The sequence below is a fragment of the Ceratotherium simum genome, chromosome 7 (assembly GCF_057802395.1).
Source record: "Ceratotherium simum simum isolate JZ-2026a chromosome 7, ASM5780239v1, whole genome shotgun sequence".
Classification (NCBI taxonomy): Eukaryota; Metazoa; Chordata; class Mammalia; order Perissodactyla; family Rhinocerotidae; genus Ceratotherium; species Ceratotherium simum.
Window position 1 is genome coordinate 13,905,001 of NC_141906.1, and position 25,823 is coordinate 13,930,823.

Here is a 25,823-nt window from a genome sequence, read left to right on the forward strand (position 1 = left end):
TAAATATGAAAATATCCCTTTGACTTAAAAAAAGTAATTTAAAAAATCTCCTAGAACCAGTCTTCTCTTTGCTTTCCATGTGTTAAAAATCACTGTTTGGAAGTTTGTAATTGAAGCACACACTGCCATCAATAAGGACACAATTTAGATCAAATGCCAGGCTTAGGAGTCAAGTCTCTCATGTCACCCCTCACTATTTCAGCACTCATTTTCTTTTGGCCTTCCCCTGAGTGAAGTTTTGCAATTTTTTTTTCTCCCTGACAAGTTTTATTGGACAGTAGGCCAGAGTGCTGGCTTCTTACAATACAATCTAGAGAGAAAAATTTCAATCCCTTGGGCAGTATCTATTGGAAGATTTTTTTTATCCTCACCATCCACTGTTGTATAACAGATAGTGAACAAGTGCTCTTATTAAAGCTAAAGAAGATGGAAGTTGACTAAAAAAAAAAAAAAAAAAAAAAAAAAAAAAATATAGTTAAATGTTGATCATCTAGGCTAACCAGAAAAAGCTTGCTAGGGAAATCATGGATAGTTAACAACTAACAAATATTTATTAGAAAATTCACCATAAAAAAACTATAGCGAACCTCTAAGCCTTGTGTGCCAATGTCTTTAACTGTTTCTGTAACGAGTTTTGTTGTCAGATTGTCTAGAGTGAGAGTGAAATAGATTGGTTAGAGGGTTAACTGCTTTCCTTTTCTCTCTCTCGCTCTCTTTTTAATAGTTGTTAACCAGTAACCAGTAACACCTCCAACCTAGAAGTAGAAAGGAAGGAAAAAGTAAAGATAGCAAATCCTTTGACTAAGCTTGAATTAAATGAGAATCTAGAATATCTAATGGAATATTAAAAATAAAATTCTATAGGAAATGTATAAATTAGTAAGGAAATAATCAGATGATAGCTGAAAATAGTTAATAATTTATTTAATTTAGATTTATTATCAATTACCTCTAATTCTAATAACATCTGCACTGAAGTTAGACCACCTGAGTTCAAATTCTGCCTTCTGTATTTACTAGGTATGACCTTAGGCAAGTTTTAATTTTTTTTTAAATAAACATTTTTGTGCCTTGATTTCCTTATCTGTAAAGCAGGGATAATGTCATCATCTAACTTTTATAGCTGTTTTGAGAACTAAATAAGATAATACTTGTAGCGGTGCTCAGCACGGTGACTGGTATTTTTTAAGCATCTGGTAAATACTATTTATGTATCTTTTCAACCATCTTTCCAACATCCATCCATCCATCCATCCATCCATCCGTTCATCCATCTGTCTATCCATCTATATATCCTTTTAATGTTTTTAACAACATAGATTGATGATTTTGGGGGGGGAGGCTTTTTTGCCATAGAATATGTAAAACTTTTAAAGTATGAAATGAATTTAATTGGCCAGAGGGTTGGAGAAGAGGAGACAGCCCTGGGAAGCCAAGTTATATACAGAGATCTAGAAGTTTTACTTTAAATCCTCTGGTTAAGCATAATGCCCTAAATTTATTTCTGCCTATTCATTTAATAATATTTAAATAATTGAGCAAATATTTATTGCTTTCTTTGTGCAAAATATTCTACTAGGTACTGTGGGAATACAGAGAAGCCTAGGATTTTCTTCTTGCCCTTGAAAAGTTTGTAATCTGGTTGGGATTACTTATATATTATACATTTAAAAAGGATTATGTAAGATATTATACATTAAGTGCTGAATGAGTGATATAAAAATAAATTTTCAGAGCACTTATTAGAAATGATTAGAAGAGGGGTGGATCATAGTTGCCTGGAATAGTCTCAGTTGATTTCCTAGTGATGAGAATGGAAAGTGGGGAAGTAAAGGCAGACAGGCAGAGCAAAGCCTGGGAGGCAGCAATAAGTGAAGGCTGAGTGTGTCAGTCTAGTTAGAGTAGAGGGTTAAAGTCTGGACTCCTAGAAGATAAATTTAGAAAGAATGGTTGGATCTGGATGGAGGGCCTTGAATGCCAGAGTCAGGAGTTGAGACTTTTTTCTATCATCAGGGGAGAGCCACTGATGTTTCTTAATCAAGAGAGTGGCCTGATAAAGGGAGAGGCAGTAAGACTGATTTGGAGGGAGAGATACTGAAATTAGGGAAACCCGTTTAGAGTCTGTTGCACGAGTTTAGTTATGAAGTGTAGTAAAGCCCTGTACTAAGGTGATAGTGAGTATGGTAAGAAGGTATGAGTATGAGAAACACTATTTCTTTCTTTCTTTATTTTTTTTCCCCCCCAAAGCCCCAGTAGATAGTTGTATGTCATAGCTGCACATCCTTCTAGTTGCTGTATGTGGGACGCGGCCTCAGCATGGCCGGACAAGCGGTGCGTCTGTGCGCGCACAGGATCCAAACCCGGGCCACCATCAGCGGAGCGCGCGCACTTAACCGCTAAGCCACGGGGCCGGCCCGAGAAACATTATTAAGGAAGAGTTGATGAAGCTTAATGACAGGCTGGAAATGAGGAGCAAGGATAAAAAAGAGAAGGTTATGGTGTTCATGGTTTGAACTTGGATGATGCTGAGAATTGATGCTCTTCTGGGTGTGAATGAATGAGGGAGGGTCTTGAGGAAAATAATGATGAATCCAATTTTAAGTTTGTTGAATATGACATAGCAGAGTATGTCTTGATGCAAATGTCTAGCAGTCATTTGAGGATTGTTGTATTTCAGGGAGCTGAGAGAGAGCTCAGTGTTGGGGATGTAGATGTAAAAATATGATTTAGATGTTAAAGAAGGAAATATTTGGTAAAGAGAGTACAGAGAAAGAATAATGGTTAGGCTGGCAGCATTAACATGTGAGTGGTACTTTCTGTGATTATCTACTTACCTTAAGTTTAAAATACTTATAAGCTATTTGCTCATCTCTGCTTCTCTGATTTTCCCTCTCTCTTTCCAGTATTATTGATTGCTTTTTAATGTGTTGTGCACTGTGCTGGGCACTGGGGATCCAGTAATGAAAAGACAGACATGATCCCTATCCTCATGGAACATAGAATAAGCTTCTTTTTTTTAAATAAAACAAAATCTTTTAATGCTTTCTGTTTTTCTTCCGCTGACTATAAGCTTATGATAATATCGATGAAAGCATTTATATCCCTGGGTCTGGAAGACATTCCCGGACAACAGATTTTCTTTTCTTCCTCTTGTTGATACTTTTTATTATTACTATATTGCAAGGAATATTCTGTAGGAGCAGAATTTTAGGAACGTATTAAGTTACCTATCATTGAAGTTCAAAAAACACTGCTTGCATCCCCTGTGCTGGGAGGATTTTATTGTGTTAAGCTTATAAGTGGGGTCGCTTGGAAAACAAACTTTATTATATTACTTGAAACTTGGCAAGGTCAAGGAAAAAGCTCTGTTCCTAAAACGGTCTTATTTCTCATTTCCATGCTTCTCTTAATGGTATAAAATTTATCTCAAATTGCAATAAAACTTGCAACTAGAGATTGGACTTTCCCTTTCTTCTGTTTCTTCCATCCTTATTCTGTTTCTGATTTAGCCACAAAGTCCACCGAGTGCCTTCAGCTCACCCTTTTCTCCACCCTTGGAGATGGTCCAAGGTGGACCATCTTGATGGTCCCTAATTCATTCTGCTTTCACTCTGGTGCAATGCTTCCCCCTCTCTCTCTACTGATCCACATTTGTGTTAGAGAATTATAAATGATATCGTTTAGAACAGAGATATCAGGTAAAAATGGAGTATCGGGCATTAGCTGTAAGTATGATATTCTTTTCTGATGAAAAGGAGGACATTATTTATGAAAGAAGAAAACCCCTGTGTTAGGAATGTTTTGAGAATGGGAAAGAGTTTTTGCCATATAAGAAGGAACGAATGATGTAGGGGCCGGTCCGGTGGCGTAAGGGGTTGGGTGTGCGCGCTCCGCTGTCGCGGCCCTGGGTTCGCGGGTTGGGATCCCGGATGCGCACTGACGCAATGCTTGTCAAGCCACGCTGTGGCAGCGTCCCATATAAAGTAGAGGAAGATGGCCACAAAAGTTAGCTCAGGGCCAATCTTCTTCAGCAAAAAAGAGGAGGATCAGCATAGGATGTTAGCTCAGGGCTGATCTCCTCGCAAAAAAAAAAAAAAAAAGGAACGATGTAAATCTGAATGTTTTAAATTTTGTGTTAGATAGATATAAATTACTTTACGAAGAGACCTTTTAAAAAAGCAGTTTGTTTGGAGCAAATCTATATTTATATCTTAGGAATCTTCAGGGTTTCAGAGAACCATGTCAAATTTTCAGCTTTGGGTTACTGAAATCACTTTTACAGTGGGCCGATCTGACCACCAAATTTGGATAAGAATTCCAGATGCTGATTTTCTCAGTAATAGTTGTGGGCATCTACCCTATGCTTGGTTATTTTTCTAAACTTGGCTGGAGATACTAAATCAATTTTGTGAGGTGAATTTTCAACCTTGAAAATATAGAGCACTTTAGAAGACAAAAATAAAGCATAACTTTTTTCTTTTAAGGAAAAATTAAGACAAAAGCTTTTGAGGTTGGATCCTACCTGTCTTTTACAACCTTCAGAAAGGTTTCTAGGCTAGAAAGAAATCTCTGGAAGCGTAGTTTTTATAATGGACGTGCTGCTGATATACACTTAACATTATCAGCCAAATGGCAGTGACATAATTTGTAGGCCTTGTACTCTGTCTGGAAAGTTATAGTGCTCTTATTGGTATTTGTATTCACTTCTTATGAATTGATATTTCTTGTTGTTTTTCATTTTAATTTAATGTAAGACTAAGAAATCTTATTGTTAAATAACAAAGATTGCATCATAGCATTCAGTATTAAAATGCACTCCTTTTGGGGGAAGCCGGACAGATGTGTTTACTCTGTAGAGAGATTTAGATTTGATTTTTTGTTTTCCTCATGATAATTATGTTTGCACTTTGCTGATCACTAGTTGTGCATTATTACAATGGAAGGTGACAATTTGATTGTCTTCAATTGGAGAAACAAGTAATTTTATATTCACTAAGCTGTCAGGTAACACTAACTCACAGTACTAAGAGCTCCTGGCAATGTGGCTTGGCACCTATATTTAACTGCTTTGATGCTTGTGTAACCTCTGCTGAATCAGAAATACTTTGCCTTCTGGAAATGGTTTTCAGGGTTGTACAATGAGGTTTTCATTAAGTAGACAAACTGAAAATGAACTGCAAAGCCATGGTTGTTTCTCTCCTCCCCTTTCCCTTTCTCCCTTCCTCCTTCCCTCCTAACCCTCCCTCCCTCTCCCCCTTCCTCTTCCTTCTCCTCCTCTTATTTGATGGGAATCTGCAATTTATACTTTATTTCATTACACGAAAGAGAAGAATTGCTGGATTTCTTTATTTAGCTAAAGGAGAACCTCAGAGATTAGCTTCTTTTATATAATTTTGTTCACTGTCACTGTGTGTGAGCTTTCATTTTTTGAAACAATCTAATAGTATCAATTTTCATTTTTCTCTTTTTTCTGGCAATATTAAAAAGTAAAAATAGAGATGAGAATGGAAAAGTATACAGTGACAGCTTCCTACCCTTTCTCTCTGAGAAGTTGTTGTTCTATTTTATGTTTTTATTAATAATTGGATAAGATATCCTGTAATTGGGCTTCCATATTAGTGGATGGGTTTCAAGTTGACAAAGACATGTTTGGTATTCACTTTAAAAAAAGTGAACATATATAAATACGTTCATTCTGTCATTATTTTAGACAGCTTTCTTTCACTCAAGCCACATAGAAGTCTTTTAGTTGATCTATAAAGTCATTGTGCTTGATTAAAATCCTTTAAGTTAGTGTATATTTATAGTAGTCATTGTTTGGTTTTGCTCTCATTGTTAAGTGACTGACTTTGTTTATGTATTCTGGGCCTGGCTTTCCAAAGCCAAGATCCTAATAAGTTACTGGTAGATAAACTGTGAGAAAAATTCAATATTATTTCTATCAAGCAAAAAGTATAGATGGAGGTTACATGAAGTCAAGTTGTTTTGATCCCGGGAAGAAACTGGATACTCAGAGACACATGTAATAATTATAGGTTTTCCATAGGCAGTCAGTCAGGCAGGCCCGTCGTTAGGCTGGTTGCCTGCCTCTTCCAGATACTAACCAATTAGACAGAGGTGGTTACGTGATGTAACATTATCAGGAGAAACAATTCATGAGTCAAAGCATTCCAAGACATATGAGCTGTAGTCCAAAGAACAGTCTTAAGCTATATAAAGTGACAGCAATATTGTCAGCTAAATATAAACTCTAGAAACACAAACTTTGATGACTTGAGAAGAATCTGTTCCAGGTAGTCCCTGTTTTGTAAGAACCTCAGAAGGCCTTTGGAGACAATTTTGGTGCTTTGGTGTGAAAAATTAGAAGGCTTAGATAAGTCAAAATCCATTAATTTAAGCCCCTTCTTAGATATACTTCAAGGACTTCAAACGTATTTCATTTGCCTCATCGCTGTTGATTTGACAGTTACCTCAAATCAGTGAGTTTTCTTCTAACAAATCTTGTCTGTATATGTTACCATGTATGTTCTGAAAGAGCCACTACAAACTTTAAAAGATAGATCTATAATTCTCTAAGGGAGCTCTGAAAGCAGTTACCTTCTTTTTCATTGAAGTTTCGCATTAGCTTATTAAACAGATGGAAGAAAGAAAAAAACTGGCAGAAGCCTAGGGAAGTTTAGGAGTGGAGTGGAGGAAAGGAGATAGTGCTGGGTGAAACAATACAAAGAATCAGTACTAACCTCAGGCTTTACCCGAGTGAGGCAGGAAAAGTTTTAAAAGGGACATCTTCATTTTAATGTCTGGATTCAGAGTTCCTCCCCCAACCCGTTCCCCTCCCCATCCTTAAACATGGGAATTAGAGGTACAGGAAGAAAGTTTTTAAATCATTCTTTGCCCTAGGCTGGGTGGACTGGCGTCCTTTGTAGGGGTTCCTGGGTATTGTGCATTTTGGCAGCTGAGTATATCTGTTACTCATGCTCCTTAAAATGAGAGGCACTGTGTTATATTTTTGGAAAATTAGTTGTTTATTTCTCAGTATCAGATCAATTGCAGCACTAAATTCACAGTGAATTATCTGACTGATATAAGTCTACCTTGGTAGCCTGGGGCTGAGTTGCAAAAATAAATGTGAATGTTGGCCTGAATTTTTAATCTTTTCTTTAAGTAAACCAACTATTAAAATGTTGCTTTATGTTAAAAACAGGCCTTCTTTTGAATAAATGTAACACACCTAAAAAGTGAATGCCGTTTGATAATAATCTAGAAGTAATGAAAACATTTTTAAAAATCAGGTTAAAAATATTGTTCTAAAAAATTCAGAGGCTCCTTTGGATAGTTGTGTAAGTCCCAAATGATAGTTTTAAGATGGATTTTTTTCCAAACAATAGTAAGTAGAAAAAAAGTGATTTTGAGTGGCTATGCCTTATGAGAAAGTTGTTTTAAAATAATCCTAACTTTTAAACATATACAAATAACTGGTTTAAAAAAATAACATCATCAAATCAGAAGGGTTTAAAGTTCTAGAAAATATGATTTTCTGAGATAGAGGATTTAATGTGTAGATATCTAGTCCTCACCATTTTATAAAGTCTTAGACCAGCTAATCTGATGTCTTGTGAAAGGAGATGAAGTAAATTTACTGTCTGAGTAGGTTTGTAATGGCCTAAACATTCAGATTTTATACTGGGGTTTTGGAGTAAAATAATCATCATCTTTCTAGAGGCACTCCTACTGACTTCCTAGAAAACATGATCAATTACTGGAGGCTGTATCTCCAACAATCTCATTCCCAAAAGTCCTAAGCCCTGAAGTTCTTCCCAATGGCCTGGCATCCTAGGAATTCACTTGAAGTGCTGGGCAGAGACATTTCAAACTCGGGGAACACATGATGGGAATTCAGTTTCATGTGTCCCAAAGACATGTAATTCTCTTTGGAGGTTTTGCTTGATAATAGCTATGCCCCAGAAAACCATCTTGTTTAACCAATGTGATAAGTTGACAATGTAGTTTTTCTCTCTGATTATAATGTACTCTGTGTAGTCAATACACTGGTATCATGTGAGTGTAATTTCCTTTTATTTTATCTCCGATGCACTGTATTATAAATAAACAGTTAAAAAAAACACCAAACAAATCTGTTGCATCTCCTTTTAAGATTGTACCACTGTAGACACTTGTTCTAGTAAAGTAGAATTGGGCGCATTTGATTGCATTTAAATTTTTCATGCTTCAGCAGTTTGGCTGGGAGCACAGTAAAGAAAAATCCCATGAGCGAGGATAGTTTAGAATAATAGAACTTGATTTTGTGTATTATAGCGGCAACATTTGCGCTGCTTTAGTTAGGGTTGTGTCAGCACTTCCATTATAAACTCCTGTTTTCAGGGGGTATAACTAGGGAGATATTTTTTTTTAATACAAATTAAAAAAACAATTCATTTGAATGATTTTTAAGTTATAATAGTGCAAAAATAAAACAAAGTAAAGTCACATAGAAATTGACCATTTTCACAAGGATTTTGATTCTTTTGCTTAAAAGTTGTATATGGCAGCAGCTGAAGTAAGTCAGTGTTCTAATACACTGGGGGTGAAAGTTTTTGTAATGGAAAATTACTGATATGAGCATTAAAAAATGTAAGCATCCCATGTGACATTTTAAAATCTTAAAACAAGTGTATATTTGATTTATGAGTTTCTAAAGGAGAGTAGCCATGCTGCAGTGGTTATAGGAAAGGCATTGCCAAAAGTCAAGTCTCTTTGCAGCTTCTAGAATACAGTTTAGTTGGTCTTGTAGAATGTTTTAAAAGGGAAAGCTAAAGTAAAGAAATGAAATAAATGAGGATGTAATCAGTAAATTGAAGGATTCTTTATTAAAGTGTGCAAAAATAATCAGTAAATCGAATCAAATAATCAGTAAATCTGAGACTTATTTAACAAATTGCACATTAAAAAGAATTTGTGCACATTTCCTTTTAAAAATACAACAAAACCACCACCCCAAACCAAAAACTACGACAAAACCAACAATAAAAACAACCCTAAAACAAGCCCAACAATTTTATTAAAAGGAAATGCGTACGGTGGACTGATAGCTAGCTGAAAGAACAAAAATCACTATTTTCTCTGCTACCAACATATTGAGAACTATAGTAGAGTAAACACAAGAAATTAAGTAAAATATGACATGGGAAAGTATTCTTCTTGCAACAAAAAATGTTAATTCCTTTGCCAAAGGGAAGGATTTCAAAGTTGAGTCTGCCTTTCTTGGTTCACCATTGTTGTCCTACCTTCTCCGTCTCCTTGTCCCTGAATGATGGTGTGAACTGAGGATGAACAGTCAGATTTAATATTGATTTTTTTTTTTTGGAAGCCTGTATTTTATTTGCAACCTTAGTATACATTTGTATTTATAGGTGCAAAATAAAAGGCAAATTGTGTGATGTTATAACTAGGTAGCTTTCCTGAATGGTCACTGGAGGAATCACCAGAAGACTGTTGATGAGGTAGAGGTGAAGCCTTTCCTCGCTAATTGTATTCAGCGTGCAATTTCTAAACTTCCCTCTGAATTTTGATTTTCAATTAACACTCCCCATTTGAAGATAATTTTCTATTTAATGTAATTGCAGGAAATAATTTATTGGCTGATTAAGACTAAGGGCCCAGCCCTCCTTAAGAAAACACTCTAACAAACCAGCCTTTAAACTCAACTTGTAGCTTTGGACAGATTTAGTCTATTTTTACAGCTGCACCGTTGTGTTTAATTAGGATTGTACACTATTGTTCCTTGGTGCAGTCTAAAGTTGAAATTATTCTTAAGAGACTTTTCGTTTTGGGTTTTGTGTCATGATTAATTTATACTAGAGCAACAATCACAGATATTGCTATTGGAAGGAGCCAAGTGACTTTATAATGAGAAGATGTTTGTTGGGGAGCTAAAGTCACTCCGAGTTTTGGATTATGACTTTCAATTGTATTTAGCTGTTTTAAAAAGCAGCGGCAAATTCATTCTTTTGTTTTTAATGTGAATGATTACATTATTGGTACTGTCATTATCTGAACTATGAAAACACTCTTGTTGATGGCAAGCTCTTGATAAACTTGCAGAATAGTTATAATTTGCCTGGTTTTACTGTAGTATTTACAAGCTTACTTACAATAAAGTAAGTTCTTGAGTGATTCCTGTATACTAAGAAACATCCTTTGGTATCCTTTCCCATAAGTGTATGTCCATTTGTCCATTTGATAGTATTGATAGAAATTAGTCAAGAATATACTTATCTGATTCTTTGATATAGTACTCTTTAGAACATTTCATTTCTTTCTCCTTAAAGAAAATATAGACATTCTTCTTCACTTCCTTTCCCCTATATTATTTTTTAGTATCAAGTCTAATAGAGGAACTTTTCATTATTTGTGGAATGATTATTATAAGTAGGTATCAGCATTTTAATATGTTTCAAAGCACTTCAAAAGCCTGTAATACTTTTATTTAGAACTGTGCATAATTAGATTAGCTGATCTTATATTAATTTTTTTCACTGTAGGATACTAAATCTGAGCCCCCTCATTAATTGTGAGAAATTTAGCATTAGCTGTTAAATCCTATGTGAAACATGGGCTGCTACATAAAACTACTGTTTAAATTGGAATTAACTTAATTATTTTTCTTTGCACTTGATATTTCCTTCACTGCAATATTCATGAAAGCATGTGACAGATTTGTAAATTTAACTGTTAATCTCAGATTTCTAGACCCTTTAATCAGTATTTATTTGTCTGTAGAAACAGTACTAGCAAGTTAATGATTTGCTAATTTGAAAAATGCTCATGTGGTTTCCTATGTTAACTGATTTGTGCATTTTTAAGAAAATGGTATGAAATCAATTAATGTTAAAGAGCAATTAAGGTGGAGATTTTATTCCTTTCGTTACACAGCAATTTTAGAGCTAAAGATGCTATAAACCAAAACAATGTAAAGTTTCGGAAAAAATATTCAGTCGCCTCTTCTTTTAAGTTATAAACTTTTGGCGGTTTTATTTCTAAATATTTTGCTAAGAAAATCATCTTGATAAAGTGATATTCTAGAAGTTTTGAAATTTTGTTTAATAATCTTGATTTTCTGATTATATGTGAAAGCACAGAATGGAGACCTTGTGCTGAATGTCGTCAATGTTTACTTGTGGATACATAGATGAATATTTAGTAATTGTTTTTAAAGTTTTAAAAATGTTATGCATAGTAGGCACTTTGCTGTTTTCACAGTAAATGCTTTGAATCTTGTATGTACTTTCTTATATAAAATAGAGGCATAGTTATTTCGTATATTAAATTCAAATGTTACAAAATTGCCATAAGACTAATCTAACTTTATCAGCCACTCAATCAATATGTCACTTAAAAATTAAGCTGTGGTGGTTGACACAGCTTGAAAGTCCTTAGAAAAGAGCAGATTGGCACTAAGCAGTGTTAGGCCTAGCACTCATATTACAAGATGTAAACTAAGAAGTCAGGACCAAATTTGCTTAGGACTTTCATCATAGATTACTTACTTGCCTAATTATATTTTCTTACATAGACTTCTTTTGTTCCTACATAAAGCATAAGAGAAATTTGGATATTTGTGCTTTCAAGTCATCCTCCAAACTGACTCATTTGCCAGTTCATTCATTCATTTCTTTTTTTCATTGCTAGCCATCAACTGAATTGCTCTCAAGAGCTTATAATCTAGTGGGGAGAGGAGAACTGGGAGTAAAAATACGCACATACATATATTATATATTATGAAAACTTGTTCCATAAAAATTTCCTTTGTGGATTGGTAAGAGAGAAAATACGCAGCAACTACTGGGAAGAGGTTTGCTGAGTTAAAAGCAGAGAGGGAAAGTGGAGGAGATAAGCTAAGAGTTCTTCTTCAGGGGTTTAGAGTAGATCATAAACATCTCTGAAGTTAGAGAAGTTTCCTTTTTTCCTGAATTAGTCAAATGTAAGGGATGGTTTATTCTTTTGTCATTGACAACTGTTTTTAATCCATGCTGTTTCCTTCTTCTGCAGAAGAATGTCTTCCAAGCAAGCCACCTCTCCATTTGCCTGTGCAGCTGATGGAGAGGAAACGTTGACCCAAGATTTGACCTCAAGGGAAAAGGAAGAGGGCAGTGATCAACATGTGGCCTCCCATCTGCCTCTGCACCCCATAATGCACAACAAACCTCACTCTGAGGAGCTACCAACACTTGTCAATACCATTCAACAAGATGCCGACTGGGACAGTGTTCTGTCGTCTCAGCAAAGAATGGTGAGGTTTTAAAATCTGACCACTGTCACTAAGTGTGTGTTAGTATGGCCTCATTACAAGTAGGTGTTTTAGAAAAAGCTCAAATACATACCATTAGAGTTATTTGTGTTCAAGTCATGAAACAACTACCGTGTATATTATTAATATTGTTAATATGCTAGTAACTGGGAAAAAGTGGAAAATATTTTGTGATTTAGTTTTTGTGCATTATTAGGTCAACTTGACAAAAGAAATTTAAATTTATTTTGGGGGAGATTTGGTTATCTGATTCTCTGAATCTCTGAATTTAAGGTGGTGAGCTTGATAATACCACAAAATAGGGATGATCAAATGAAGTGTGGCTGTGTATTAATATTGAAAAATTGTATTAAGCAAACATGTCTCTGTGAATGAGGTCATATAGTGAATACATCTTCAGTGAGGAAAAGTAGGTATTTATCATTTTTAATAGTCATTCTTGATTTATACTAAAGCTTGTCTCACTTATGTGCCTATATATTAATTTGAAAAGGACATACAAAGCTCCTGAGTATCATTCAGTTAGACTGCAGGAGTTTGCCCTAAAGGTAGAAACAACAATGTCAAATACACACAGTGTATCAGCCAACTATCCCATGTTAAATTCCATCCCTAACGATCAAAACAGAAACCACAACAATGACATTAATTGTCTAGTTTAAAGCAAAAACGTTCAAATTTTTAACATCTAGAACTGACTAAAACTTTAAAAATTTTATTAGATTAAGAATTTAAGGGCCAGCCTCGTGGCTTAGCGGTTAGGTGAATGCGCTCCGCTGCTGGTGGCCCTGGTTCGGATCCCGGGTGCGAACCGACGCACCGCTTCTCTGGCCGTGCTGAGGCCGCGTCCCACATACAGCAACTAGAAGGATGTGCAGCTATGACATACAACTATCTACTGGAGCTTTGGGGGATAAAAATAAATAAATAAAATTAAAAAAAAAAGAATTTAAAACACTGTACATTTCTTAACTTTTGGTTGAGTTAATGAAAAATATTTTAAATCGGCAATGAGGAAAAGTTTTATTTCTTAGTGAAAAATAAGGTAATATTTTACAATGCCTTTACCAGTAATAACATATATTTGGGTTTTTGCTCTATATTTAATGTCTCAGAACCAATTCAAAGACTTGATTCCACAATTTATGGAGGTGGACATTTTTTTTTTCAGGTGATTTTGCAGGCACAGCCAGTGCTCTGGAGCAGTGAGTGAGAAGCAGGGATTGGAATAAAAATAAGACTTTCTAGACTAACTTTAGGTTCAAAGGGGATCGTCATTATACAATTAGATAGATTCACTGGAAGATTTATTTTCCTTGCATAGCAAGGTGAGAAAATTATAGGTGAGTTTCAGGAAGTGAAAGATAGTCTTTATGGCTGGAGTGTAATGAGTGAAGATGCAATGTAGGTTCAGATATAGTTGGAGAGATTGGTAGGGGCTATACCCAACAAGACCTTGTAGATAACATTAAGGAAGTGAGATTTGATTCTAAGTGCAATGAAAAGCCATTGAAGGGTTTAAGAACACTTCAAACAGACAATTCTGGCTGTAGTATGGTGAATGGATGGGGGGCAGATAGAGTGAAAGGAGGAAGACTATTGGGAGGCTATTTCAGAAGTCCAGGTAAGAGATGGTGGTGGCTTGGATTAGGATGGAAGCAGAGAGGATAGAGAGAAGGCATGGGTTCAAGGTATATTTTGGCTTTTATGCCAAATATAGTCACGGACAAATGAAAATAACTAGTTTGGAAAATAAAGGTTGAGGCAGAAATAATACAGTTCAAATTTTACTTCTTTAGAGAACACTTTACTTATTTTTCTTAGTAAAATTTTGTTTGTATCTTGGCAAGTGCTAGGTTGTTTTGGTGAGTTATTCTCAAAATTTTATGATCTAAAAGTTTGTCAGAAAATAGATATTAAGAATTTGCTTACCAAATTTATATAAAGTGTGATTTATGGTAGTACAAAATAGTTTCAATTTACAAATATGTTATATGTTAGTATAAACGAAATCCTAGTTGCTAGAAATGTTTTCAAACTTTCACTCTCTTTTGACATCAAGCATTGCTTTCCACTGGAGCCTTTGTGTATTCTGAATGTCTAGAAGCCAAAATATTTTGTTTTAACTCCCACTCTATAGTATTTCCCAGCTGTGTACTTATATGGTATAATAAAAGGATTTAACAAATGGGAAATAGCAGCTGCATTTGGAAATTCCCTTTGTGCTCCCTTTTCGTTTGATAGATTCAATAATGTGTAACAACTGTAACATCAGACCTGTAATGACTTATACTGCAAGTATCATATCACCAACTAATTTTTCTTTATAGGAAAGAAAAACAATAGAAGGATTTTAGGTTTTCTGGGAAGTCCTGCAAAGCCACGTACAGAATATGTGTGTGTGTGTTGGGGTGGAGAACTGTGACTAAAGTTAAATTTAATAAATATTTTGCCTCATTCTACTTTCAAATAAATATGAAGTCCAAAAAGATTGTTATGAAGTTAAGTGAAATTTGTTGTTCTCTTCAATGGGTCATATTCTCTACTCACTGTAATTGAATCCCATAAAATAGTTGTGAAGAAATAAAGTTTAAAAGAAAGTCTAAAAAACAACGGCAAGAATTCTATCAGCACCTGTTCAGTTTCCATTGTTATTTACTTTCTGTAATGGCCCTCACTCATGAACAGTTAGAAACAGGCGCTAAAAGTTTCTTATCTACTGGGTTCAGGAAGAGTTCTACTTTGAAATATCAAGACCACAGAGGAGCTTTTCTGTAAGAGAGGGTCAAGACAAAGCAGAGAAATTCTGCTAAGCCCCATTTCCTGATTAGGAAAAAAAAATCTTTAAATGTTAAAATTCTGATTAATTATTTTGAGATGGCATCCAACAAAATATTAGACCACATAGTTTCAAACAAGGAAAAGAATTCATTATAGCATAATCAAGGAAGGCAAATAGAAATTTCAGAGATAGGCATTCAAAGACCCATTTGAGATAAAAAAATTTTAGACTCTGATTTTAATTAGTTATTTACATTATGGACACCAAAATGTTCAATTTTAAATTTAGTGTGCTGTGTTAATTGGTAAGATCCATTTGAAGGCTGAAAAATTAGTATAAGAATTCACTGTCTCTTATTCACTGTCTACAGCCACTACTGTTTTCATTATGGCACCAGTGTACTGGCACCTTTTTTGCAGAGGAATATTGACACTGTCCCCTGAAATGTGTTTTTGTTCTCATTAGGACTGATTTGGTAGGCAGGAATAAATTTGCATAATTTTTTCATAGAAAGAATGTATAGTGTATCATTCTTTTTAATGGTAACTGACATGGAGGAACATTTGGTGATAAAGTTTAGTGACTGGCATATGATATTGTGTGTAATGAGTATCTGCTAAGGATTACTTGAGTATACAGCACCTACTAATAAGTTCCAGGCACAGGGACTTTCTTGTGACTAAGACAGATAAGATCCCTGCTGTCATGGAACTTAGATTCTAGAAGTGTGACAGACAATAAAGAAGTTTCACAGAGTGAGACAATTTCAGACAATGAGAAGTGCAATGAATAAAATTAAATAAGAAAATGTGATAGAGAATAACTACTTTAAACAGTCCAGGGAAGGTCTTTTCGAAGAGGTGGCATTTGAGCTGCAATTTGGATAATGAGAAGGAGCCAACTATGCAAAAATTTGGGGAAAGACACCCAGCTAGAGTGTATAGTAAGTGTGAAAGCATTTTGGTTGGTGTGTTTGAGCAACAGAAAACAGCAGAATGACTGGAGTGGCATGGGTGAGGGAGGGAATGGTATGAGATGAAATCTAGGAGGCAGGCGGATGACAGACACTATGAGGTATCATAGGCTACAGTGAGGTGTTTGGACTTTATTTCAAGTGCAAGAGGAAGCCATTGGAAGTTTTATAAGCAAGAGAGTAACATGTTTGATTTATGTTTTTAAAAGATCACATTGGCTGCCGTGTAGTGAGTGGACTGTGGGAGATAACACCAGAAACAAGGACAGTCGCTGGGAACACCATTGCAGTAGTGCAGGTGAGGATCAGTGGAAGAGTGAACAGTTAGGGAGGTTATTCGTGGAACAGTCCCCGAGATTCTGAAGACGACAAGGTTCACGGAGAGGGTGAGGAGAATATTTTAAGTAACATACAGGTGGGCAGAAATTGAGTCAAGAATGAACGGGAGATGAAGTTGCTGAGACCAGGAAGGGGGTAAAGGGTAGGCTTGCTCCTGGCCAGAGAATGATCCCAGACTAGAGACAGAAACTTTTTGCCTAAGAGGGAACTGTTTGCAGGTGACTTCTAGGGTGTACCACGGAGATGTGGGCAGGGCACCAACAGTATCTTTTACAAGATTCAAAAAGTGACAAGAAGTTTGTAAGTGGCACATGTGCACTAACATGCATGCTTATATTGATATATATTTTAAACCAAAATGGAATTATATGCGTCTGGCTTTTAACTACTAGTCTAATTAAGTAGAAATAACCATACCAGACCCTCAGACTCAGAATATCCGGACTCCTTATTTTAGAGACCTTCTCAAATTTCTCCAAGTTTTATCTTCCAGAAAAGGTTTAAAATAATTTTTCTATTATAAATAAAAGCTGCCAATAATATCTTTTGTTGTTTTTGAAAGAAAATAGTAGTAAGTGTGCTGAGATATTTAATAAAGAACTGTCAGGAACAATACTTTCTTGCTTGCAAACAATTTTTCCTCTCTGCCTTTCTTGCTTTCAGTTCAATGAAGTTGCTAATCAACTCTGCAGTGTTTTATGTAGTTCACTTGGAGTCATAAAAATTCTGGTGTGGACTTTGTACCACTTCTGGGAATGGAGCTGTTGTCATTACGTGATAACATAGTCCAGGAATTGTGAGTGACGATTGAATCCTTCTCAGCCATGCTTTCTGTTGTGACAGACTTTTAGAAGATTTCTAATTTTGTTACCTTTTAAGAGATTTTAAAAACTTGAATTGTTGCCAGTTTTGGGTAAGATTTAGTCATTTAAGATAGTAGGCAGCACCCAAATGAAATTTCCTTCCTCATTTTATTGAGACTGTATTTTAGAAAATACAGTGATGCCCACTAGTTCACCTGATCCTAACTAGTTTATAGTCTTAACACCTAAGGCAAGGCTTATCTGCACCTTTTTGGTATCTGATTGGTCTATGAAGCACTGGAAAAAAATCCATAAACTTGCTAGGTTTAGACTGCCTGAGAAATTTAGTTACTACTACTCTCATTTTAGAATTTTGGAAATACAGTCCATGTAAGTAAAGTTCAAACCTAGACTTCTTCTGGTAACAAGTGAAAATGTCCATCTTTGCCCCTGAATCATGAAACAACATTCTTCAGGAAGTCCTGTGGGAGATTACCCATATTCTATAAATTTGAAACTATATTAGCACACAGTGCTCTCTCTTTTTACACTTATCTCAGAAATTTAATGACAGGAATTTACTTACAATTTGAACCCAAAAAATAAAACTATATTTTATTGCATGGAATCTGGCAAAACTCTTAGGGTGGGTAGTGAAATAGACAACTAGTGTTGTCTAGTGTTAATACATCGATCACCTTTCTATTTCCACACCCTGGTTATGTGCACTGTTTCATTCCTGCTATTTAAAAAAATGTGTATATTTTTAAAAACTTCCCCAAATCTGGGTTGTTTAAATTAAACAAAATGATACTGGTATGCTACTTGGAAATATCTTGATGTTTATGGAAATTTGAATTATTTTATATTCTTATTATTTTATTATTCTTAATGATATAGTGTTCCTTTCTAAGTACACCTTTTGGAAAAGGTTTCTTACTTACCTAGCATATTATCAAAATCTTTATCAAAAGTAGAAAGATTAACATGGTCTGGAATAGTTGGCTTTTTTCCCCCTTGGGCAAGAATGAATCAGGTATGCATGCTGATTAACACACTCCAGTCATTAACATGTGATTATGTGGGCTGCATATTGAGCACCTGCCAAAATATAAAAATCTAGTCCTTTGCTACATCTGTGCAAAGACTTTTTGCATTGCTTTTGTATTTTGACAGTTCGAGGAAAATCAGAATTTAGTATCTGTTTTTTTTCAGTGTAATAAGATTGTGTTACAGAATGTTTTCAAGGATATGGGATAGACCATGTTTATTTTTATTTTAATCTTCTAGGCTGTATAAGATCCAGTCACTGGGGTTTGCAGAGCACTGTAACATGAATCTTTTAACGAACTCCATCACCGACATTCACTTACAATTTACATCATTCCTCTGTGTTCATAGGATTATCTTTTCTGGGATTCAGCCACTATGCCCCTAATTTGCTTCATTTTTATGTGGTACTTTTATGTCTCATAAATATTTGGTTTTCATTTCTTTCACCAATATGCTGCTAGTGAACACCTCATAGTGATGCCAGGGCTGCTCTGTGATTTGACTTTTCAGTCTAGTATCCATATGCAAATATTCCTTCATGACCAAAGTATAGCTTGGGCTCTATAGCATTTCCAGACACTTAGGAAAAGTAACTGTTTGGTAATTATTTAAAATAAGACTTGATTACTAATAGAAAATCTTCTATGATCTAGTCTAGCAGAACAGTTTGATTGAGCAAGTCTATTCTAGTCAGCTTTTATTTTCTTAATGGATTCAAATGGCATTTGAACACAGTAGAAGATTTTTTTCTTTAAATAGGTGTCTTGTCAAAATTGGTTAGTATTAATCAATGGAATCTGATCTCAGGACACCAATAATTTTCTAATTAAAGCAGAACTCCACAAGTATGTTTCAGTCTATGGGTAGTTCTGATTAATGTACACTTTCTTCTACAGAATTCCTTCTTACCTAGTGATGATCTGGGTACACCACTATAATGATATATAACTGGAATAATGAAATTTGCACATTTCTGTAATTCTTCTAAGCAACATGTTTTAGAAAGTAATGTATATATTATATAGCATGCAGTCATTTACATGACTAATTTGGACTTTTCATGACTAGAATGAATGAATCTTAAGGTCCTTCTAGATCAGCATGAATAAGATGGTGATGCCTATGATAGGCTGCATATTTCTTTGGGAGGGGGAAAGCTGGGATAATATTTGCATTCCTCCAGATCTACCTTCTTACTTTAATTTGGAGAGGGTTGCTTTCCATCAAGGCAACTTGAACGTAACGAATCCTGCTCCCATCATTCATTCGGAGATGAGATTGAAAGGGCTCTCCTTGATTATCGAGTCAAACCACCTGCATTAAGCAGGAAAGACCCTACTCTGTACATTCCATGAACATATCGAATATTTCTTGAACGCATCTAATGAATGTGCCTTAATTACCTTGATATGCAAATTATCCCACTATTTGATTGTCCTCTGCAATAAGAAGTTTTCCTTGCTTTCCAAGAGAAATGTAACCTTTTCAAAGAACAGAAACTTCAAGCTATTATTCCTTTTGTTAATATAGCTTTCAATGTGATGACATTTATTTTTTATACTATTAACCTCTTAAATATTATTTTGGTAACCACTAAACAAATAATCAAAGCAAAACCACATATGATAAACAAAGAGAAAACTAGAAGAATCATAAGACAGAACAACCAAACTGAATTGGCAGTCCAAAACAAATGGGACAAGAAACAAAGGAAATGCAAAAGAACCAGAAAATAAGTGACAAAACAGCAACATTAAGCCCTCATATATCAATAATTACCCTAAATGTAAATGGATTGAACTCTCCAATCAAAAGATACAGAGTGGCAGGATGGATTAAAAGGCAAGACCCAACAATATGCTGCCTTCAGGAAACACATCTTAGCACTAAAGACAAGCACAGGCTCAGAGTGAAAGGATGGAAGACAATACTCCAAGCTAATGGCAAACAAAAGAAAGCAGGTGTTGCCATACTCATATCAGACAAAGTAGACTTCAAGATAAAACAGGTTAAGAAAGACAAAGAAGGGAAATATATAATGATAAAAGGGACACTACATCAAGAAGACATATCACTTATAAATATATATGCACCCAACATAGGAGCACCAATGTACATAAAGCAACTATTAACAAACCTAAAAGGAGAAATCAACAACAACACAATAATAGTAGGGGATCTTTTTTTTTTTTTTTTTTTTTTAAAGATTTTATTTATTTATTTTTCCCCCAAAGCCCCAGCACATAGTTGTCTGTCATAGCTGCACATCCCTCTAGCCGCTGCATGTGGGACGCGGCCTCAGCATGGCCGGAGGAGCGGTGCCTCGGTGCGCACCCGGGATCCGAACCCGGGCCGCCGGCAGCGAAGCGCACGCACTCAACCGCTAAGCCACGGGGCCGGCCCATAGTAGGGGATCTTAACACCCCACTTACAGCAATGGATAGATCATCCAGACAAAAAGTTAATAAAGAAATATTAGACTTAAATGAAAAACTGGACGAGATGGACCTAGTAGACAAATACAGAGCACTCCATCCAAAAACAGCTGACTACACATTCTTCTCAAGTGCGCATGGAACATTCTCTAGGATAGACCATGTGTTGGGAAACAAAGCAAGCCTCAATAAATTTAAGAAGATTGAAATCATAACAAGCATCTTTTCAGACCATAAGGCTATGAAACTGGAAATGAACCATGAAAAAAAAAACTGGGAAAGTGACAAAAATGTGGAGATTAAACAACATGCTACTGAACAACCAATGGATCATTGATGAAATTAAAGGAGAAATCAAAAACTATCTGGAAACAAACGAAAATGATAACATGCCATATCAAACCATATGGGATGCAGCAAAAGCGGTCCTGAGAGGGAAACTCATAGCGATACAAGCCCACCTTAACAAACAAGAAAAAGCCCTAATAGGCAACCTTAAATTACACCTAACAGAACTAGAAAAAGAAGAACAAACAAAGCCCAAAGCCAGCAGAAGGAGAGAAATAATAAAAATCAGAGCAGAAATAAATGATATTGAGACCAAAAAAACAGTAGAAAGGATTAATGAAACAAAGATTTGGTTCTTCGAGAAGATAAACAAAATAGACAAACCGTTAGCCAGGCTTACTAAGAAAAAAAGAGAAAAGGCTCAAGTAAATAAAATTAGAAATGAATGAGGAGAAATTGCAACGGATACCATGGAAATACAGAGGATTATAAGAGAATACTATGAGAAATTATATGCCAACAAATTGGACAATCTAGAAGAAATGGATAAATTCTTAGACTTACACAACCTCCCAAAATTGAACCAAGAAGAAATGGAGAATCTGAATAGACCAATAACAAGTAAAGAGATTGAAATTGTAATCAAAAACCTCCCAAAAAATAAAAGTCCAGGACCAGATGGCTTCTCCAGTGAATTTTACCAAACATTCAAAGAAGATTTAATACCCATCCTCCTCAAACTATTCCAAAAAATAGAGGAAGATGGAACACTTCCTAAATCATTCTATGAGGCCAACATCACCCTGATACCCAAACCAGACAAAGACAATACAAAGAAAGAAAATTACAGGCCAATATCGCTGATGAACATTGATGCAAAAATCCTCAACAAAATATTGGCAAACCGAATACAACAATACACTAAAAAGATCATACACCATGATCAAGTGGGATTTATACCAGAGACGCAGGGATGGTTCAACATCCGTAAATCAATCAACGTGATACATCACATCAACAAAACAAAGAATAAATATTATTTTGGGATTACTACATTCCTATAACCTCTAGGCATTATTTTTCTAGGTGATGCAAATTGAGTTCAATAATATATCTCTGTGTAAACCACATTCTCAAATTCAAAGTATAAATTATAAACCTTTGCTAATAAACTTTTGCAATCAGGTAAAAATTAGAAATGAATATTTGTGCATTTCATTTATCTTCTTTATATTTCACTAGCACCCTAGAAAATGGAAAACCTTATTTAATAAAATGATTGGAATTTATTTTGTAAACTTCTGCTTTTATTATAATTTAACTCTGGTTTGCTTTCACTGTCAGGGTACAGAGAATACCCAGAATACAATATTTGCAAGTTGATCAAACTTCTGGGAAGAAATGTGCCCTCACTCAAGCATAGATAGATTATGGTAGTGTAATAGAAGAGATTAATTTACCTAGAAACACGAAGAATTAGAACATTTTTGGGCAATTACTGTTATTTAAGAATTTTTTGTTTAGCTCCAGTAGTAAATTAGTAGTTTTTTTACATAAGCACTGGGTTAGCCAGGGTTAAGCTAATGTAATTCATAAACAAATTGAGAAAATTTTTGCTCTTGAATTTAGAGTTAATATTTGGCCTCAGTTGTATTGATTTATTTTGTACCTGGTATGCTTCTACCAAAGATGCTCTCACGTTTTTTGTTCTTACATGGATATGTTTGTATGTGAAATTGATTATAGTTTATTTATTTTGCTTTCTGAAATTGACAGTAAGATTAGATTAGAGTTCAGCTCTCCTTTTGGCTACTCTTCTCTTGGACTCATGAGGAATGACACAGTAGGGTAAGGAATGAATCTGAATCTGAGTTTTTTGGTATTTGGAAGTTAAGAGAGAAAAGAAAAATTCACCCCTCCGCCCCCTTCCCCCACTAGAAAGCCTGGACTCTGTGATTGTACCTGAACCATCAATCCAAGGGTGTGTGCTGCCTTCAGGTAGAGCAATGCACAGCTTCCAAACACTAGGGGCACCTGATGACAGAATTAGACTTCTGCTTACTGCAGACTACTGCTTATTGCTTACTGCTTTGTGGTAAATTGGTGATATTTTTGTGCCTAGTTTCCCTTTTCTTGGAAATGTAAATACTGATAAATAGATAGATAGATACATAGATAGATAGATAGATAGATAGATAGATAGATAGATAGATAGATAGTTGTTTTATAAGTAACATAGCCTTGAGGAATCATTTTTAGTCTCTTTGTACTTGTAGAGATGTTATTTTAAAATTTTTGGATTACCAAGAGTTTCTTGTTAAAACCGTTATATGTATTTGACATATTAGAAGGAAGTTTGAAGGCTTTTGTGGTGAAATTCTCAAAATTGGGAACCTTACTGCGCAAGATCCCAGTGAAGAGAGGAGATTGTTGAGCTCACAGAGTGTCCGTGAGCGCTCAGCGTGTGTGATGTGTACAGCGAGCTGCCCTCCAGTTGCTCTTCCCTGGGGCAAACTAGGCCAGGAAAGGACTTCACTGTTAACAGAGTGGAATCTCCATTAAGGAACCAACGGATCTGACAGACCTTGATTTGGCTCTGGTACTTTTTAAGGTTAAGATTTGTGAGGTATGAAGAGTATACTCTGAGCTATTTCTTTTTTATCTGACCCCAGCCACATTGTTTTTAAATAGACAGCCAAGACATAGGCTATTAACATATTGATATTTGTTTCTGGGGACCTAATTACTACTCCTTTTCCTAACGGATCCCAACTACCTTACTTTTTTCCTAAGAGTTTTATATCTTATTTTCTATTTTTACTGAAGCTACTCTGATACCCTTGAATGATTGTTAGGTCTCCCTCCCCCACAATGGCCCCAGTTTCTGTCTTGAATTAGGGACAGGTTTCCCAAAAGCTGGATTAAACAGCATTTCAACAGATTACTGTTGACATTTCAACAGATTACATATGACAAGCGCTCCTCTTCCCTGCCAACACTGAGTTAGTGTCATACAACAGGTCCCTGGTATCTTGACTATCCTATTTTCAAGGCTATTTCTCTGTTTTTGTTAGAGGGTAGGGAGGTTTTTTGCTTCACCTCCTTTGCTTCAGATTCTTAATTCTGATGTCTGGGGTGTGTCCACTATCTCAAAGTGCTCTTTATTATTCCTCATTTGGATGATACTTATGCAAAATGGGTTCCTGGTGATCTGACTGATATCTGGATCCTGCGATATACATATAATTTAAGATTCCACCATAGCCTTCAGTTCATTTAAAGCATACTAGCTATTTTGCTGATTATATATAAAAAATACAGTTATTTTTATAAGTTCACTGGTGTCTCTCAAATGTGGAAGAAAAGAAAACCAAAGGAGGAGAGCATGAGGATAATAGACTTGACACCAAAGTAAGTAGTTACCTCTTCAGAAAAGCTCTATGGAATCAGTTGAGACTCTCCATGTGTAGAAACTTGCTCTGTAAGAGCTTGTTCAATTATACTTCTCGAACTGCTGCATAATCACACCCCTTATTCCCAATGCCTCAAATTGTCAAAAAAAAAAAAAAAAAGAAAAAAAAAACAACCCCAAAAACTAAAACAAAATTTTTGATTCAGTGGAAATATTTTCCCTGGGGTTATTGAGAGGAAACATAAGTTAGAGGAAAGTATGTTACCTCATAGAAGGCCTATGTTCATCTCTGCCACTAATTTGCTGTGTGACTTTAGGGAAGTCACTTTATATCTCCTGATTTCAACTTCCTCATCTCAGAAATGAAAGATTTGAACTATAATCACCTAGTCTCTTGCTACTTCTAACTTTCTTGTCTTAGCCAATTCAACCTAGCCTGGTAGTGTTGTTTAGGTTGTATATCATATGGTAGTCAAATACTATTGAATTGCTAGATGAAGGTAACTGTGTAGAGTTAGTAGGCACTTGAATCAGCTAATAGCTGAAACTTGATAGAATGTTGCTCCATGTGTTGGGGGATTTGCTATTAGGCAGCCTGCCTTAAAGCTCTTCTTACTGTTACATTACCAAAAAGTTATAACATATTTTCATCTATGAGGCTGTCTGTCCCATAGCATTAGATTTTTGAAGTATGATATCTTTAAGGCAATGATAGTGTGTCTTAATTCCTTGTTATTTAGACAGTATTGAGTACATTCGGTTCAGAGCACTACTCTTTCAGAGAGAGAGAAACAAATTGGAACATACTCAGGGGAAAGTGATCAAGATGGCTGAACCATGTCTAATGAGGAAGAAATGAAGGAAACAGGGATGTTTTGCGTAGAAGAAGAGAAGACACAAGGGTACTATAACAGCTGTGTGTGTATATTAAAAAAGTGCTGCTGTTCTGAATGTTTCCATGGGATGGAACTGTAAGCTGAAAGAGTAGGTTTCACGTTCCTGCAAATAAGAATGTTTGACAACCCTCCAAGGATGGAATGGACTGCTTTGAGAGGTGCTAAATCTTCTATTAGTGGAGATGTTTAAGGAGAGGCCAAAACTTGTCAGAGATATTGTAACAGCCACCATCACTACCACCACCCCATTTAATGAGCACTTAATGTAACAAGTACTGTTCTAAGTGTTTTATTTTTATTAATTTATTTAATTTTCATAACAACCCTATGAGGTAGGTTCTGTACTGCTGTTATTATCACTCTCATTGTATAGATGAGAAAATTAACAGAGAGGATAACTAGCTTGTCTGGGGTTATATGGGAGGTAGATGGAAAAGCTGGAATTTAACTACAAAAGCTGGCCCAGAGAACCTGTACTTTGTTAAATATTATACCACATTTTCTTGCACAGGGGATTCAAGTACTAGATGGATTG

The 25,823-nt window shown here is 35.5% G+C and overlaps 1 protein-coding gene across 3 annotated transcripts in view; it reads left to right on the forward strand.

Moving 5' to 3' along the window:
- SOX6 (SRY-box transcription factor 6) overlaps window positions 1-25,823 on the forward strand; it is a 582,258-nt gene that overhangs the window by 215,168 nt on the left and 341,267 nt on the right. For all 3 annotated transcript variants that reach the window (XM_087433166.1, XM_087433167.1, XM_087433168.1), the window contains one exon: window positions 12,049-12,289. In XM_087433166.1, the coding sequence (XP_087289292.1) occupies window positions 12,049-12,289 (241 nt within the window). The remainder of the gene's footprint in view (window positions 1-12,048; window positions 12,290-25,823) is intronic.